This window comes from Cinclus cinclus, chromosome 2 (assembly GCF_963662255.1).
Source record: "Cinclus cinclus chromosome 2, bCinCin1.1, whole genome shotgun sequence".
NCBI lineage: Eukaryota > Metazoa > Chordata > Aves > Passeriformes > Cinclidae > Cinclus > Cinclus cinclus.
The window spans coordinates 3,215,594-3,234,732 of record NC_085047.1 but is presented as its reverse complement, the minus strand read 5'-3'; the positions used below and the strand labels follow the sequence as shown (position 1 = coordinate 3,234,732).

Genomic DNA, 19,139 nt, shown 5'->3' with positions numbered 1-19,139 from the left:
AAAAATCTCAATTATAAGCAAAGAGGGGAAACACAACCCAGCAGAAACCAAACCAGTATTAGAAGTTTACTCTGCAATACAAAATCTGTAAAAATGTCTCGGGTATGCCATTTTGGGGGTTGTATTTACTCAGAATCAGTGATCACAATCCCAAAATTTTGGGTCGGATCTGCACAGTGTCTATCAAAATTAGTGCAGAGCAAATCATCAGCATCAGAACAATCCCCATGATTGAAAGCAACCGTAGGAAAATGAATCTTTATGAGAATGGTTTATCTAAGATCAAGAATTAGTCTTTAAGGCTACTTCAAGGAGCCATAGCTTTGAGGGATGGAATTACCAGGGAAAACACAGACAGAAGCTTGGAAATTAACAGCAGTCTAAACAAGGGGAAAGAACACTGCACTCTACAGTGAATCTTCTATTTAAAAATACTGCTCTACCTTTTTTCCCTTTGGAATTTTTACCTCTCATCTGTTAATCTTTTTCTTGGGCACTGCTGTGGATAGCCATCGGAAGAATATTCTTTTATTCTAGAGAAGTGAGGCCTCAGCAGATGTAGGATGGTAAACTGTCTCTGTGCTTTGCTTGTGTTAACATCCATTAAAGTCAAACTTCTGACCCACACACAGGCAAAAATAAGTGACTTGTCTGCTTGTTTTGCTTGTTCCTACTTCTCCAGTTATTGACAGTTTGAGCTTTTTGAGGAAGTCATGCCAAACAGACTTCTTCATACTTTTAAGAAACAAAGAGAACAGACCAACAGTTTCAAGTGGACAGAAAGGCACTCTTGATGAAGTTCTGAGCCTGCTCTATTAGGTGGTTTTTTGCAGACTGCCTTCCAAATGCAAGTGTTAACAGACCTTCAAGCACATTCTTCTTAAGCATTTCAAGCCCCTGCCCCATCTGGGTTGCTGACAACAATGACAAACCTATCAGAAGATTTTGATGGTTGACACGTGGCTCTTTCTCAAATAAAGGGACTTATTTCAATTCATGCCTTCAATTCTCATGCACAACAGTAATTTGAATATTATGGTAAACTGTAATGAAAAAAAGGTGAATAAAGTGCTACAAGATTATTGGCCTGCTTTCATGCAACTTAAGGGAGCTGTAGGAGACTTTTCTATAAGTCAACATTTTCCCTAGACAGTTCCTCCAGGTGACATTTAAATAAGTGACCAGTTAAAACTAAGATTCTCAACTCCTACTGTTTACACTATCTCTAGGCAACTTCAGTCTCATACTAGCTTTTGAACTGGTCACAAGAACACCAGCAATTATAATTAGTTTCATTTTGTTAAGTGGCCTCATTCTCACCAGTGGTCTGAATCATATTCCTATTTACAGAAAACGTTTCTTAACACACTCTGCTCTGCTATCAGTTCAATTCCACCTCTTTGTCAAACAGACTGCAGCCAACAATGTCTGAGCTCGCCTAAATCAAGTTATGTTCAGCTTCCAGATGTGTAACTCCAAAAGAAATGGCAATAAATGATATAGCAATACATTTTTGGACAAGATTAAAAAAATAAAAAAAGTTAATTACTTTCTTATACCCTATTTTACCTTGATATATCAAACCCTAGGCAAACTAAGTACAGTCAAATTGCCTGTATTTTTTTTTTTTAAACCTGCCTTACATTTATTGCAGGTGAGTTCCAAGGCTGTGATAGGCAGCTCTGTGGTCTGACAGAGATGAAATAGGAATGTAGGAGGTGTGATAAAGCAGGTGGGATGATGCACAGCACAAATTCTGAGTCTGCAGTTCTACAGTCAGGAACACAAATCTCTCACACCACTTAGAGCAATACAAAGCTGTTAAGTGTTAGTTCAAACTGTATATCCCATTAAATGGAAACAATTCCACCTGTACTCTGTCCTGCTGCAGCCCTTTCTCTTGCTTCTAATTTATTTTCAAATACTGCTTTAAAATATATCAATATTTGGACCTTAATGCTTAATGATGTGATCTTTGGGCAGAGGAGATCATGACTTTTTTTTTCTAGGTTTTTGTGACCTCTTGGTTTGTGAGGACTCAAAGAACACTACTGACAGCAAATCTCTGGTTAAACAGGTGAAAAAATCACCACCAAAACATGAAGTTCTTACCGATTGCAGAGAATTATCTGCAGACTAAGCAACTTGCAGAGTGAGATCATTGTTTTATCAGTGAGGTGCAGTGTCCATCACCCTCACTGGGATTTATGTCAGTGCAAAAGCATGAACTCCTCACCTCTTACTACCCAGAGTATCAGCAGGAATGCCTGCAGACATGGAAATGCTGGTACATGCTCTTCCTCAAGTCTACATCTGCAGCCACACAATCATAACAAATATTTCAAAACTCCAAGGGACAAGCTCAGATTTGCAGCTGATTCGCTGTCTGTATCTTTGAATAAAACACTTCAAAAATAGCAAAATACCAACACAAGGCAGCTACATTTCCTACAACAGGACTGTGTTACAGATTTGTGGTCAAAGGCCCAAGAACATCTTGAAGTACTTTTAAGTCTGTTTTCCCCCTTTCCGCATCTCTTGTTAATAAACTCACTCCAGAGCAGCATGATTTGACTACACTTCTCCAGCAACTTTGGCTTAATTCTTCCCCACCTTATGAATTCTTTGAATACTCAGGTCTGCTTTATTAAATTCAATTTCTTGGTTTTACTCAATAGCCACACTTCTCCACCTCCCACAATCCATTTCACACTAATTAGAGAATTCCCAAGCTTCCTTGCTTCAAACACAGCATTTCTATTCTTGTATATACTGCAAATTTTGGTTTCTCTGGGAAGTCTTGTGGCAGTTTTTAAACAGTGATAGGACAAGGCTGAAGTGTTTTAAAATGCAAGAGGAAAGATTTGGATCACATGTTAGGAAGAAATTCTTTACTGTAAGGGTGGTGAGGTTCTGGCACAAGTTGGCCTGAGCGAAGTTGCAATCATCCCCTTTACTGAAATGTTGCATTATCATCTCATCTGTGACATACTTTTTCGGCAGGGCAAGCTCTCTGACTTTGGTATTTTCTTGTTGAACCACTCCCATACCTCCCACAAACAGAAACTTGAACTTAGCACTATTCCTAAGTATGTTTTTCCAAGGACTTATCTTACTACAGAGATGCTTAAGATGATATTTTCATCCAACCACCATGTGTCTCATAATCCTTGGTTTAAGCACATTTGTTTGCAAGGTATTTAAATTAAAGGAAACTTTTTAAACAAAGGAGAAAGTAAATGTATCTTATAGCAAGATACCCTACTTCAGTTAGTTCAGATACATCTTAGAGTAAGAGGGCAAGATTTCAAAACGCCACCAAACAAGTTCCTTCATTCCTTGTGAGAATGTGAGAGCACAAACTGCATTTCAACTCAGAACACCAGCTTTCCCCCAAGACTACTGTACGGATTCTAAACTATATCCATTTCAACAGTATGTGTCTCATTAACTTCTCGCTGCTCACTTAGGACACTTAAGCAGTAGTCAAGCTCCAGAGTATGACTCCAAGGTTTACTCATCACCATTGTGCTCAGAAAAAAGTTAGATGGGTTTCTTGGCACCACATGACAGAGCTGTAATGTAATTTCACTGCAGCTTGGAAATGAATAAAAAAATCACACACGCACAAAAAAAAGTTTAGGATTACATGCAATGTGAAATTCTTTTTGGATACATTGCCTGAAAGCATCGTCTACCCAGTGTCCTTAACTGACTCATAGCTAAGGGTCAGGAAAACAAAATTATCCTTATTTTTGGTGCAATCATTAAGAAAAAACAAAAACAAAAACAAACAAACAAAAAAAACCCTCCCCAAACAAAATAATCACTAACAAAAAACCAGCAGTTTCAGCAGAGGTAAAGAAGGCAGCATGAGCCAGAACACAGATCACAGAATCTCAAAGAGCTCTTGAAGAGAAGATTCTGTTCCTTCATTGCCTGTAAGTCCTCTTCTATGGAAGAGAGTGCAGAATGTTAAAACCAAGGTAAGGTGGTGAATTGTATCAAAGATCAAATAGAAACAGAGCCTTTGCTCTCAGGCATTTTAATCAAAGTGCTGAATAACCAAGAAATAGTGAACAAAATCAGAAATTAAGATAAACAGGAGGGTTTGGTAATTTGGGGATTGGGGAAGAAATAAAACAATTCAGCAAAGCCAAATAAGAAGTCATTAAACCCAATTACAACCAGAAATTAAAGCGTTCCATACAATTAACTTTCCTACTTCACATATCCAATGATGTCTTTTTACATAATGCAGCCCATGGATGTAGGCTCCATGTTTCCTGGGTCTACTGATAAATTTATTAGACAGGTGGAAGAATATTCTATGTAGCTGCTTTGCAATTATGCAAGTGGACCTTTCAACTTGTCTTTTGTTTTTTTTATGGAGAAGGTAATATCCAAAAATTCTGTCAATCTCATTGTCTTTGAATTCTGGACGTACTTTATCATCATGACAGATTCTAATGATGGTCCAGCTACCAGGATCTATTATTCCCCTAGTCAGTGTGCTGAGGCAATTGTCTTTATCAAGTCCTGCCCAGTCACTAAGGCATCTGTTTAAATGGAGAGATTCATATAACCCTGTTCCTGAGGAGCAACGCAGCCAAGTTACCAGAAGGCAAAGAAAGACTCTTGCAATACCCTTGAAATATATTTGACAAGGATGTGAAAATTGCATTTCTGAACCTGTCAACTATTTATAATTACATATTATATAATTATATAGCTATAGATGAGGATGCTTCAAGAACAAACTTAATCACCTGTGGGTTTGCATGATAATAACATTGCAATGGGCAGTGAATGTAGGGGCCACACTAAGCCACTGGAGTGCATTCAGTCCATATATTCCATTTACTCCACTCTAAAAAACAGGCATGTTCTCCCTTTCCTGACAAAAACTTGAAGGAAAGTGAAGGGCTTTCATCTCTCAATGAAAAGAAAAACAGGATGTGCCCCTATATACAAACATGTAGGACAAAACAAGGAGTCAGTAAATGAACAGAGCTTGTTGTGGAACACTCCAGAAGTCAAGCTAACAATTTCCAAGGTTATCTCTGTCATGAAGACATCCTCATTTCTTTGAAACCAGCATGTGTTCCAATTGCCAGTATAACCAAACACAATTATTGGCAAGCCTCTTCAGTGGCAGGCTTTGAAGGCAGGCTGGACAGCAGAGAAGATATGAAACTAAATTCAATTGCTTACATTCCAATCTTTTGTGAGACTGATCTTTACACCAGAAAAAAAAATCTCCTGTATTTTCTGCTCACTCCTTTGATATTTAACAATATTTGCAGATTTGTTTTGCAGTTCTGTGAGTTTCCTCCCTCCAACCCCAAGGAACAGAGCTATTTCAAGAGCAATGAACCAATTCTCTTAGACACAAGAAATTCTTGTCACCTTATAGCATAAGCACTAATGGTGCCATTGGAACTTGCTTTTAATCCCAGGTTTGTCCAGCCCTGCTAAATTAACATGGGTCAGCAGATGGGCGAGGCTGGACTAGAACAGATTTTCAGGTCACTTCTCTGAAGCCCTGTTTAGCAGCCCTGGGTCCTTTCACATGCCCCAGGCTGAACTTTCCCTGTTGGTGGTGCCAAGCAGCTCTGGAACATTCCTGAAGAATGTTATCTGGGAGAAACTGCCTGACTACTGCCATGGGGACATCCACTGAAAAGTTCAGCAATGGAGAGGCATTACTGTCATGAAATGAATACATTTTGCACTTGCCCCACTCCAGAAAAACATTCTCCAATAAGTAACTTGCACACTTGTCTGATCACAAGTCTCAGCACATCATTGTAACTAATGATTGCCAAGCTTTTGGGATTCTCTTAATGTGAATAAACAAACACTAAAATCAAATGTTAAGGCACTTGGGTGGGTGGGGGGGGAGAAAAAGCAGTAAGGAAAATCCACGCTAGGGTAGAATAGTAACATTCTTTCTCAGGACTGACCTCCTAAGCATTTCAAGTTTTGTTTTTCAGCTAATCCTCCTGCAGAAACCCAGATTTAAGTCTGTGAAGACATGTCCACTCTGCTCAACCCCGTGCCTTATACAAAAATCTATTTAGAGACTTTAAATATGCGTAGGGGAGAAGAGATACCATAACAATATCATTTGGAACTATTCAAATACAATAAAATAATTTGCATATTGACAGGTTACTCGATAGACCCTTTGCAGTTTCTATAACTAAACATTTTTAAAATGCATCTTGTGGATACTAATGAGAAATCCAACATTTGCTTGCTAAGAAAAAATAAAATCTGCAGAATCAGGGTTTAATAAGAGTTGCACCTATTTAATGCTACTATTTCAGAGAACAGCCCTAAAAGCTCTGAAACAGCCAAAAGATACCACTGTGCTGTTTAACCTTCATGCTTGAACAGCCCTTTGAAAGACACACATCTGATTGAACCAGAAGACCCTGAGTAAAAAAATCCCATAATCTTCTGGTCCTGAACATGTTAGTTCTTACTAAAATTTTCCATTCTTGATCACAGCCCAAGGAAGTAATTTATGTCGAGTTTGAGAAAAATAATTTCTTCCCTATGATTAAAAATAGTTGAACTTAGTTCCCAGTGGGCGTGTTTTAGAAAATATCTTGCTCTTAATTATCTCTCCAGTAAAGCTTGCACAACAGCTAGGGAACAAAACAAAACTGTATCTGCTTTCTGCTAAATAAGAAATAGCACAGAATTGCAGCCCACTGTGATTCACAATGCACATTTGCATCAATTTTATAAAGAGCATAAATGACAGAGTAAGAATAGGTAAGAATAATTTTTAAAAAGGCTTAGAAAATCTTCATGCTGCTGCAGCATTCGTGATATGGATTCAACTCCACAAAAATTCAATCGTAAAGTTAATTTATTTTCATGCAAATTATTAGAGTTCTTAAATGATGAGAGCTCTGTTTTGTTGTAGCTAACTGCTTCAGTTACTATCTAACTCTACAGGCAAGGAAAGCTGAGGAAAACAGGTTTGTGAGTGTGGCCAAATTAATAAACTTAATTCATGCCAGAATGCTGATTTGTTACAAAGTCTGTCTCATAATCTCAAAAAATGAAATATTTCCTACTGAGAATCCAAAAATGGCACAGCCACACTTACTCATATTTCCAAAAGTATTTATAGGTTGATTAGGTTTCATCAAGTGAAGAATAATGTTAAAATAACTGGAGTTACTCCTCTCTTCCTCCCCAAAATAAAAGTCCTCTCCACACTTCTCTGGTCTAAGTTCTGTGTGCTGCACCACAAATATACCACAAAAATGGCTTTGGGCTACAAATCACAGTTTGTTCAGAATACTTTGCACTTCCAACCCATTGCTACTTTTTTACTTGGGTGCAAAGGGAAGTAGCTCTAATCTCCAAGACTACTTTTCACACATACATATAACCACTAATATTGATTGTTGTTACATTTTGATTACAGCGCAACACAACAAACCAAACAAAAAAGATATTGAAATTAACCTCCTGTGTTGCACGAGGCAAGAAAAACCCCAAGAAAACCCAGGAAAGAATCCTGACCACAAAAACCATGAGAGATCGTCTGCAAGAGCTTAAACTGAGGGTTAAGGAACTACAGATAGCTGGGGGAAACAATGGTGCAACTGTACAAGAAGAGGAGCAGGAGGAGTTTGAACAGCAGGCCATTATTTATGAGAAAGAGCCCATAACTGAAAGGCACTTGCATGAAATCCAGAAGCTTCAGAACGAAATTAATAATCTGGTGGAAGAAGTCAGTAAATTCAGCCAACAACAAAAAAGCCTCGTGTCTTCAATGAGAAGGTTCAGCGTTCTCAAAAAGGAATCTAACATAGCAAGGGAAATCAAAATTCAAGCGGAACACGTACGCAAGAGTTTGGATGAGCTGTCAAGAACAGTGAGGAGAGCTGAAAACGAGCAGGGGCCAGCCCGAGCCACGGTGAGGATCCTGGCTGCCCAGCACGCCTTCCTGTCCCACCGCTACCTCCAGGCCATGCTCTCCTACAACGAGGCCATCACCGCCAGGCAGGACAAGTGCAGGACCTTCATCCTCCGCCAGCTCGAGGTAGCTGGCAAAGAGGTGTCTGAGGAAGAGGTCAATGACATGCTCCAGCAAGGAAAATGGGAGATTTTCAATGAAAATCTACTCACTGAAGTCAAGATTACTAAAGCTCAGCTGTCAGAGATTGAGCAGAGACACAAAGAACTGATCAATCTGGAGAACCAGATCAAAGACGTGAAAGAACTCTTCATCCAGATCTCAGTTCTGGTGGAGGAGCAAGGGGAGATGATCAACAACATAGAAATCTGCATGAACAACACTCAAGAATATACTCAAGTATCTAAAGAAAAGTTCGGGCTTGCAGTCAGGTACAAAAAAAGAAACCCTTGCAAAGTGATTTGCTGCTGGTGTTGCCCGTGCTGCAGATGACACAAGAAATGAACTGCTTGAAATACCACTGGTTCCTCCACACCAGACTCATCTTGGAAAGCACCCTTGGGATCCCTCAACTGCTTCACTTCCCATTTTCCTTTCAGTGGAGCTCTCAGGAAAAATTGCATTCGTTTTTCATAACACAGCAAAGAATTTTATGGTTTTCACAGAAACACGGGAACTACAGGAAAGGATCAGAGGATAAAAGTGACACTTTTTGGTTCTTCTAATCTCCTTCAAAGTTTGGAAGTTCTAAAATTTAGTTTGGTTCTTCAAACTGAAACAAAGTGTGACAACAAACTCCCTGTGCTCTTGGGAAGCACTGAAAATACTGTTAATCTCAAAGACAGAACTCATAAAAATTGTTTTATTTACTTTTCACAAAATAATAAGTATTTTTAATTGCCTTTTGGTTTTTTAACATTTATATTTACTTGCTCAAATTCTAAAAGTTTTTTCCCCCCAGGAGCCTGAAATTCTACAAAACAAATCCACACATGAAGCAGACACCGTGAATAACAATACAGAATGGGATGCCTAAAGCAAACAAGAGGTCAGAAAACTTACTAGGAAAGTTTCAATACTACCTCTGTAGGAAAAGTTCATAAACTGACACACAGATATTTATATTATTCAGCTCCCCACACAGAGCCCTACCAAGAAAGGGGAATATGATCCTTAGCTACACTCTCACAAGGCACACTCTTAATTCTGCCTATCCTACCTAAAAACACAGTCACATTTGCAGTCTCACTTTTGCTAGTACAAAAACTAACAAAAAAAAAACAGAATAAAAAATAGAATTACATCCTTATGCCCCCTACTCCTCCCCCATAATCTAGAACCAGAGAATGATTTAGGCTGGAAGGAACCTCATGTAACCAAATCCTTCTGGAACTGAGTGAAAAATAGCTCTCCATGCACTTTAACAGACAATAGCAATGTAACTGAGACCAAAAAAAAGTTATTTCCAAAAAGATTTTTTTCTTTTAAATTCCACACTAAAATCAATCAGCAAACCAGAAACGTGTTCCTGAACTGCTTTGTGCTGTGCAAAGACACAATCAATACCACGTTATTTGGATAGTCAGAGAAGGCAGAAGAAAGAGCACTGCAATTCAGCAAGACACTAAGTGAACTGGATGTTTTAGTTGAATGTAGTGGGGAAAAAAAAAATCTACTATCAAAGTCATGTTCACACTGTGATATTTAGAAATAGTTGGACTCCTTCCATCCCAGATTAAAACTGCAACTGAAATTCACTGCTATCAAAATACAATCAAAGGGCTGAATCTCAAAGTGAAAAATATTATTTACTCAGTAACAACAAAAAATAAACCCAGATGATGACACCACTGAAACTATTACATTAAATACTCTCCCTTTAACTGCATATGTTAAAAATAGCTTTATGTTCCAAGGGCAGAGTAGAAATCAGCCAATGAACAAGAACTGTATTTCAACTGTGGAATAAAACTCAAGTTTTCAAAATTCACGTTTTAATACTTAGGAAAATAGCTGCCTGAGTAAGTAATTTCCAGATGTAAATTGGTTAGAAACAGGCAAAACAGATAAAAAACATTGAAGGAGAAAGTGAGGAAGACTTGTGGAAACCTTTTCCTTGAGAGGGGGTACTATTAACTGAAAATAAATAATATGAAATAATAGTATGAACTACAGTTTACACCAAATTTGATATTGAGCATTCAAAATTATTAGCTGTAGAAATTTTGCAGTTATCACTAAAGTAACTTTCCGGTGTTTTCAGGAGTTACATAAATATGCAGAAAACCAAACAAATTAAAGCCCAGCTGCAAGTGTTCTATGAAGACAAGTGAAACATTAATAGCTATAATCCCTTATCACCAAAATAACAGGTAGTTCTCTCCTGACAAAATACCTGCCCAAAAATCTCCTTGATATATTAGTCACAGCACATGGACTTGCAGTTCCTCTTGCACTTGCTCCATGTCAACTTACAAAAAACCCCAAAACCAAAACAAAGACTCAAAAAAAACCACAACTAATCCCAAACAAAACCAGCATTTGCCTACATAATATGATGTCTGTGTGTTCCTTTCTGATAAAAGAAAGGATAAAAATAATCCTAAGTAGAGAAAATTTAAACTTGCATACCTATCCAAGTCCTGAGGATGCTGCCAGAAGAATTTACCCATAAATATAACTTAGGTGATAACACTGAACAGTAAAAAACCCAAATGACAAGTTTAACATCTCTAAGTAATTTGTACCAAGAGACAGTAAAATACAATACTATCAACACTTGAGGAAAATTGGCTTAAAATGATTTTGTGACACCTCCGTGGGCAGCAGTAAAATTCATAGAGAATATGATACTAAACATCATATTTCTTATATTCCTATATTTCTGTAAGATAGAGTATTTATGTCCAGTTTTATGCCCATATTGTGCAATTCAGCCTATTCTGCTCAGATTAAAATGCACTAATTAAAAAATGTAGTGAGGTATTAGGGAACTTACTGCTACAAGGGTAGCAAGTATCTCATTAAAAGAAACAACAAAAGCAAGAAAATCCATAAACAAAATCTGAATAATAAAACTATTATAATATTTAAAATAGATAACTTTCAGCATAAATCTGGAAACCTGACAACACAGGAGAGAATTCTTAATTCAAAAGGCAGACTCACACAGGGAGCATAAACCAAAGAACTCCTGGATCCCTCCACAGAACTGGGACAGTACAAAATCAATTCATAATCAAAGGCTTGAAGTTTAATCTAATAAAAAGTAATAACATCAACAATCTTGGTTGAGTCACCATTAGAGCAATTAATAAACACATTCTGCCTTCTGATTAGCTGCTGATAGGGATCAAAAAGCAGTATCAATATCCAGGGAAGTGAGTTCTCTACAGATCCAGTCAGGCACCCAAATGAACTCCATGAAAGGATTAAAGCATAAAGACTTCTTAAAAAAAAAAATGTATCTAATTAAAAAACACAGCACAGTTTTCCACTGCCACAGCTGCATTTTCAAAACACACTGCCTTCCCTGTGCCAGTAACATTCAGAGCAATGAAAGGTAAAATCTAATCTATTTTCAACATATACACCATTATCTTGCTGAACTACTCTCAGTTTCATGAACACAATTGCCCAGGCTCAGCTTCAAACCAGCAGAGTATCACTATTTCTTAAAAATAAGAGGCCTCTCCTCTTACCTGTATATGTAACCTTTATGATAGCACAGGAATGTTGTCCAATTCATGCATTATGGAGGTCTTACACTCACGAGACGTAAAGATATTGACTTGATAAACCATTTAAAAATTTCAGAGTTTATTTTTAACTTCAAAATTAATAATATTAATATTATATCAAATATTTTTGGTGTGGAATTTAATGACATATGTTCTTTCTAATATTATTACACACCCCATTAAACAGAGAAAAAGCATGTGCCCAATACAATTAAAGCAAGCCTCCTTTAAACAGATTTTTACTTTAAGGAGTATCATCATCACCACGAGTTAAGTGAACAAGACAAATTATTGCTGAGAGATCACACTATTTCTGAATATAATTGAACATTTACCATTTAATTAATTGATGTAGGAATAAGTAGCAACAACATTTTTACATCATGTTGCCACACCAAATTTGCAAAGCCTTTTAGCCTAGCTATTACCACTTGAAGTAATATTAGACTTTTAATGCATTAAAAAATCCCACCTTGTTATTCTTCCATGGCTAATAAAAGAGGAGAGAAATAAATATCCCTGAGGATTAAATAAAACATAAAACCATAAAACTAATTGCAGTGTTGGTTAGTGCCAAAGTTACAGCAGTATTAGTTACAGCAGAAATACTTCCGGTCCAAATCCACCCAATTTCAGGTTATTAGGAGAGCATTTCTTACATTACTTACACTAACACGGGTTTTCCTGATATCTTAGGGCTTTTTAAAACTTCTATCATGGCTTGTTTTGTTTCTTCCATTCTTTCAACATCACTGGAATCCACCACAAATATGACACCGTAGGACTCAGCATAATAATTCCTCCAGATATTCCGAATTCGTTTTCCACCTCCTAAATCAAAGATGGTGACTTCAAAGCGTCCCTGTTTAAGATCAATTTTGGAAAACCCAACTGTTGGAGCCACATCTTCAGGAGACTCTGTCAAAGAAAAAAAGCCTTCAGTTTAAAGATGGCTTTATATTGGGATTTGTGTAATAAAATTCACATTTCAAAAACACAGAGCAAAACCTCCACGTTAAATAGTGCTGGCCACATTTTTGCTTACATGAAGGTTTTCCCTCTCCTCCTCAGGGAGTTTTACATTAACAACTCTCAACTAGTTACTTGAGATTTAGGAGCACTGGGGGTGTGGGAAGGGGGGGAGAAGACAGGGGCCCAAAAGGCAGATTGGTTCCATTGCAGTGGTGGTTACTGTACTGCTTTTTCACTTCCACTCTCATTTCCACAGTAGCAATCCAACTTTGAGAAGTAAAACAACCAAAACAGTTAAGCATTATGACCTGGGAACCCTTGTTGTCTGCCAAATTTATTTTTTTATCCTCCGTGGTTGCCAAAACAGCTTCACAAGTTCAGCCCAAAGGCTGAGATGAAATGACTGAAACCATGTTCTTCTGAGATGTAAAGTATTTGATTCCCTTCATTCAAGGCCAGGTTTCAGCATCTGTTTGTTTGCTTATTTTTATTTGCTGTTTTCTTCTCCTAATTTGCCATATGCTAAAAATTATAGATTTCTATTTAATACTTTTGCTTGCTGTCTCCCTTTCCTGAGGGCAAAGAAATCCTGGACTCACTTCACACCACTGAGCTGTGCCTGCAGGGCTGAGATAATTGGATCTCTGTTTTATGCAGCTGGGTAACAAAAGGCAAAAGAAAAATGTGAAATTCACCTTGTTGACAGGGAAAAAATGAAGGCCTGGCTAAAAGCACTGAGCTCTGAAGAGCAGTGCAGAAAGTGAATCCTCACCAGCCTTCTACTCCTACTCTTAAGACAGCCAAGATGAGCATTCAGGATACTGAAGCCCTGGGGAACATTCCAAGAAATCAGAGCTATCTTTTCCTTGAGTTTCCCTTTAGAAATACATATCTTAATCTTTTTTTTTTTCCCCCGAAAAATAGGACTTTAAGAAATAACTGTTACATTCAGATGGTAAAGACAGTAAAGGTAATTTTCAAATAGAATGGAAGGCTAAGTAATGAAACACTCCTGTTTTCAGAGCAAAGATGGAGGAATAGGAGAATGCTCATGATTTTATTTGTGCTTTAGCAAGTCTGTGAACTTACATAACACAAGTAAACAAACTTGAGGTGGAGTCTCCAAGTCTGCCAAAACACTATTAAGTAAACTCTTGTTCTTGCACAAGATGAATGTTATTTAGAAAGACAATCCCACAAGTGGAGGAAAAAAAATACAGAATTTTTGTTTTCATAAGCACAAGTTTTATCTCAAATTACATCCTGCTTGCATGCACCAGGGCAAAGCACCCTTCAAAATCGAGTGGTCTCTTAGTAGCAATTTTATTTATCATCAATTTCTGATTATAAATAATGATAAAAACTATATAACACTAAAACCACCCTTAATGTTATACACACAGATTTCCTTCTTTTAAACCATTTCTGCTCATATACCCTTACTTACAGCACTGATTTCTATATAAAGTTTACTACTGTATGCACATTACTGGAATGGTCACCTGAAAGCCACTTCAGCACATGCACACAAGGAAAAAAGAAAAAAATCGAGTCCACTGATTGTGTTGTCCATCGCAATGTTTGTGTCAAGATGCGATTGATATATGTGGTATTTGGATGGTACAACCACCAACATTTTCTTTCAGCAGTATGGGAGGGAGAGATACATTAAGAGATGAAGCAATATTTTCAGACTTAAATGACTGAAAATTAGGAATTATACTCTCAGTGCTCCATTTGGATGATAAATTGATCACTTACCTCCTTGAATTCCTCGGACTGTAGCAGTTTTCCCAGCATTATCAAGACCCACCATTATTAGTGTCACCTTCCTCCATACGGAGAAAAAAGGAGAAATACATTTAATTTTTTCCTCTAGATACACATAATTAATTCTATTTTTTAAACACATGCACAGCAAACCTACCACCAAATATTAGAAAGAAGAGGTATAAAATACCAAGGCATTGTTACTATTGTGTGTCTGGTGTTTAATATGCCAAATCATCTGATTAGACAGAACAGCAGAACAAGGTATGAAATGAAAAATCTCATATCATGGTCTAAGTTTCACATGAGACAACGATTCTGCTTTCTATTGGTATTTGCCTGCTGCAATTTAATTTCACGGTACTGTAAATTTTATTTGGTGTGGTTATGGTCCCCTTAACAATTTCTGTAATTGGAGTTCCATTCCCCTGCATTTTTTACCATGTCTCTGCCTCAAAGTTTTTCCTATATTAGAAAATTATTTGTCTCCACCACTGTGTCTGAACACCACCCCACAGTGTGCAACACGTGGTGTAGACAAAATCAGATGCTGGAAATACATGGCATTTACCATGCCTTTTGTTTCTAGACTGTAAATGTGCAAACCAGTGGTGCTAGGAATGCAAATTCCTAAATACTTTATTACCAAACTGGTATACATGTTAATATTTTTACCAGGATAGGATTTTAAAAGCCAGAGGAAAACCGTATTTATGTGTGTATACCTCAGTTCTTGCTCCTATTCACAAAGACTCGGTGGCCAAATTAATTTGCTTAATTTTAGGCCCCCTTTAGGTGAAGGGATTCTGAAAAACATTGCTATTTGCAGACTTAAAACTGTAATAGTACCAAACGTGAAGTATAATTTATAGAAGTTCTTTCAGAAGAGCAAAAAACGTCTGAGAAAAGAACCCAAAAATTAAACAAATTATACTTTGGAATCTCAAAATGCAGGAACTGGAAGAGTAAGGCAAAAACCAAACAAACTTTACCCTGAGCAGCTTAGAGGCTTTCTGTGATGGGAGTGACCAGAGCAGTGAACAAAGGAAGGCTCATAGATAGATAGATAGATAATTTACATCAGGTATCATTTATCTGGACTTGTGTCCAAATTGGAAAGATGGGTTCAGTGGATGGACTGGTAGGGAGGTCAGGAACTACTTGGACAGTCACAGCCAGAGGGCAGCGGTGACAGCTCGGAGTCCCAGTGGACCATCAGTGACTCCTTAGAGGTCCATACTGGGACCAGTGCTATTTCAGATCTGCATTAATGAGATAGAAGAGGTGCTGAGGGCATCTTCAGCAAGTCTGCAGCCGAGTGGTGAGGTGACACACCTAAAGGAGAGAAAGCCATCCAGAGGGAACTGCACAAGCTCAGGAAGTGGCCCATGAGAATATCAGGAGGTTTAGTGGGACCAAGTACAAGGTGCTGCACCTGGGTCAGGGTATCAGCACAGACTGGAGGATGAGCAGATGCAGAAGAGGCCTGGGGAGAAAGAACTTGGGGCTGCTGGTGAGTGAGAGGCAGGACACGATCAAATATGAAACAATGAATAAAACACAGGTGAATCACAGTTTGGGAAGGTGAGAAATGTAAAATACTTTCCCATGCTTACCTGACAGGTTCCCGCCACCGTTTTAACCAGTTGCAGCAATTGGCCATTAGGTTGAACATCTCTCTTCACCAGCCATCCAGAGCCACCAAAGCTATAGGAATAATGTGGGCAGGCCAGAGCAACACAAAGAGACTGGCAGAGAGACTTCAGAGCCAAGGTCTTGTCTTGTCACTCCTAGAAAGAAAAAAAAAAAAGGGGGGGGGTGGGGGGAAGAAAAAAAATAGGCACTCTGTACAAGGAAGGCAGCAGCCTGGCTGTTCAGTGTGTTCAGTCTCATTATCATTCCCTTTTCTATGCTCTCACACTTCATCCACCCCCCTTTTACAGATCTGGGCAGCCACCACACACTACTTATCCCAAATAATAATACCAGGCCACAGCACAGAAGGAAGCTTGCAAGTCAGAGGAGCAAGACACACCTAGCTACAAAATCTCACTGCTTGTCTCACCAACACATCCCACAGCCCTGCTGACTGACAGAGAATAAGGACCAATTTCAAGCATGAGTAAGACTTACAAGAACATAACAGGATAAGGCATTAAAAGCAAACAAAGAACATCCCTACCTGCTAAGTGCATTCATTTAACTGTCAATTTCTTTTGCACAAAAAGATGCCACAGCAAGGAAACTGTGGCTCTCTAGTGAGTATTTTGAGGAACTGGCAATGATATCTAGTAATTGTCACTAAATTAAATAGAAGTACCAAGTATTTCCATCATTCCACAACCCCACTTTCCACTCTTCAAGCAGAAAGAAACAGAATATTCCTCTTTTTGAGAATTACTGTAGCAGGTCTCCTAAAGCTTGTATCACAGAATTCCCTTCGTATTTTAAATTATAACTAATCTCAAACTAAGGTAACTTTAAAAGATGCCAAAAGGTGAATAATTAAAGATTATAACAATTCTAATAAGCTGCGATGGCTTAGATAATTTATAGAGGTAGTAACTGAACTCCTCCTGATATTATGAAGCTCATTTTCAAGGATGCCTTTGTACGGATCTGCTGTCATTCAGTGTCAGAAATACGTCAGGTTTCATCCAAAGCAGAGACAACAGATCCTCTTTAAACATTTATATTCCATTATCCACGAGAACCTGAGAATAGCTTCTCCACGGGAGAGCTGAGTGTAAGAAGAGTAGAGAAGTTCCCAAAACAAGCAAGATCATTACAGCTGTTGCAAGTATTAAAGTCAGGGTCAGAAGAGCTTGATTTTAATACAAAATCATTTGAAAAAGAAGAAAAAAAGCCCACATGCAGTGGGCTGTGGTGCCTCAACCTACGACCAAGTCAGAACAAAGTGGACTTTGAGAACAGAGCTACACAAATATCTAGACAGCAAAATGTAACAGCTCAGTGAACAAAATGTGCCATTGTCGTTTTGTCAAATGACAAAAGCGTAACATTTTCAGTGCCTGAGCATACCCATCCCATTTTACACAGACTGTCTTTGCCAACTGTCACAAAATTGCTCTTGAGCCTATATACGGCCCATAGCATTCAGATGGGATTCATGAGATGAAGAGAACTTACTCAAGAGTGAAAAGCAAAGAACAACTATGCCCTAGCACAAGAATTTTGTTTAAATACAAAACCATAAAAGGGGGTGGGCAGGAATTGACAAATGAGATCTAAAAATTTCAGAAATAAGCCACTCTAGGAGGAAAGGACATTTGACACTACTGAAAATATTACAGTAGGGAGGTAAATCCCATTCTCTTATGCCAGTTTGGAGAGACTTGATCTCTGAAACATGTATGGAACACATGACAGACATTTTATAGACAGCATCAACAACATCCCAAACCTGTTCCAGATATTACATCTGTCAGCTTGTTGAGGTCAAACGAAACCAACAAGCTCAGAAGCCTGTCAAACTTAGCAGTGAAGTCTGCACACCATTTAGTATAGTACATTTAGTACACCAACTTCAGCAGAGGCTTTAACAACACAGAATTTATTTCAGTCACATCAAGCTTTCAAGGTCTTGGAAACACAGCTAAACAAATAATTTAGAGCTGTCCCTCCTCACGAAATTTAATTATGCAACTTCCTGCTGTAATGTTCCTTGTCTGAATGTCAATTAGAAGGGCACTTCACTGTTGTTGTATTTTGAACTGCAAACCAAGTGACTGAGCAGCAAAGTAGACGTATTCAGAAAAAAATTGTGAACACCATCCTCTCAGTCAAAGTTATAGTTGAGAACTAAATAAGGTGCAACAACTGTGTCGTTCTGAAAGCCTGAACCATTCTAATCTTCGTGTGAACAGCTCCAGGACCATCATATTTTCTGTAGAAAGATGTTAGTTCAAATCCAGCAGTTCACGGGAGCATCTGCACTATCCGGCACGTTCCCAACCTTCCTTTCCCAAGAGAACAGCAACTTTAAAATCCGGGCTGCGCTTCACGCATGTATCACTCGCTCGTCTCTCCCACTAGTGAAAGCTCTTTTAAGTTCGTAAGCCCAACGCTTTCTATAAAATCCCCTCTCTGACGCGGAAGGAGAGAGGCAGCTCTCAGGCTGCCGAGCCCCCGCCGCCTCCCCCGGGTCCTTCCCTTCCCGGCCCCGCTCACCGCTGGCTCCGCCGAGGCCCCGCAGCTCAACGGCTGCGCGCGGCCCGCGGTCCGGAGCGCTCCGCCACGCGCGGTCCGGCCCCGCCACGGCGGCGGCAGCGGCGGCCGGCGGGGACCGGCGGCGGCACCGGGCTCGGGGACCGCGCTCCGACTGCGCTCGGCCGCTCCCGTTTAAGCGCTCAGGCGGGGCCGCGCATCGACCGCACCGGGAGCTCCGGGGCCGCGACACCGAGCCCGTCACCCCTGGAGACGGCCGACGGCGGCCGGCGCGGGACACGCTTAATGGCGCGCACGCAGACGCCAGGGGGCGGGGCGGCGGCCGACCAATAGGAAGGGGCGGCTCTCCCGGCGCTCGCGGAGGATCAGCCAATCAGCGGCGAGATTCGGCGCCCCCGGCCCCCCCCCGGCGTCGTCCGGCGTAAACACTGGGGCGCGACCCCGCAGCCGCTGGGGGTGAGCCCGCAGCCCCACGGGCCCTGCCCCGCTCCCGCCCGTGCCCGCCCTCCGCTCCCGCCGGGGAT

At 39.5% G+C, this 19,139-nt stretch overlaps 2 protein-coding genes across 2 annotated transcripts in view; one reads left to right on the top strand and one right to left on the bottom strand.

Annotated features, from left to right (window-relative positions):
- ARL13B (ADP ribosylation factor like GTPase 13B) overlaps positions 1-18,691 on the bottom strand; it is a 33,166-nt gene extending 14,475 nt beyond the window's left edge. The window contains exons 1-4 of the mRNA XM_062515302.1: positions 18,619-18,691; positions 16,044-16,217; positions 14,419-14,489; positions 12,354-12,603 (exon numbers count right to left, since the gene is read on the bottom strand). Coding sequence (XP_062371286.1) covers positions 12,354-12,603; positions 14,419-14,489; positions 16,044-16,102 — 380 coding nt within the window. The 5' untranslated portion in view covers positions 16,103-16,217; positions 18,619-18,691. The remainder of the gene's footprint in view (positions 1-12,353; positions 12,604-14,418; positions 14,490-16,043; positions 16,218-18,618) is intronic.
- STX19 (syntaxin 19) lies at positions 7,559-8,437 on the top strand. The gene has a single exon (XM_062511228.1). The coding sequence runs from the start codon at positions 7,559-7,561 to the stop codon at positions 8,435-8,437; it is 879 nt and encodes a 292-aa protein (XP_062367212.1).
- Positions 18,692-19,139: the final 448 nt, after the last annotated feature.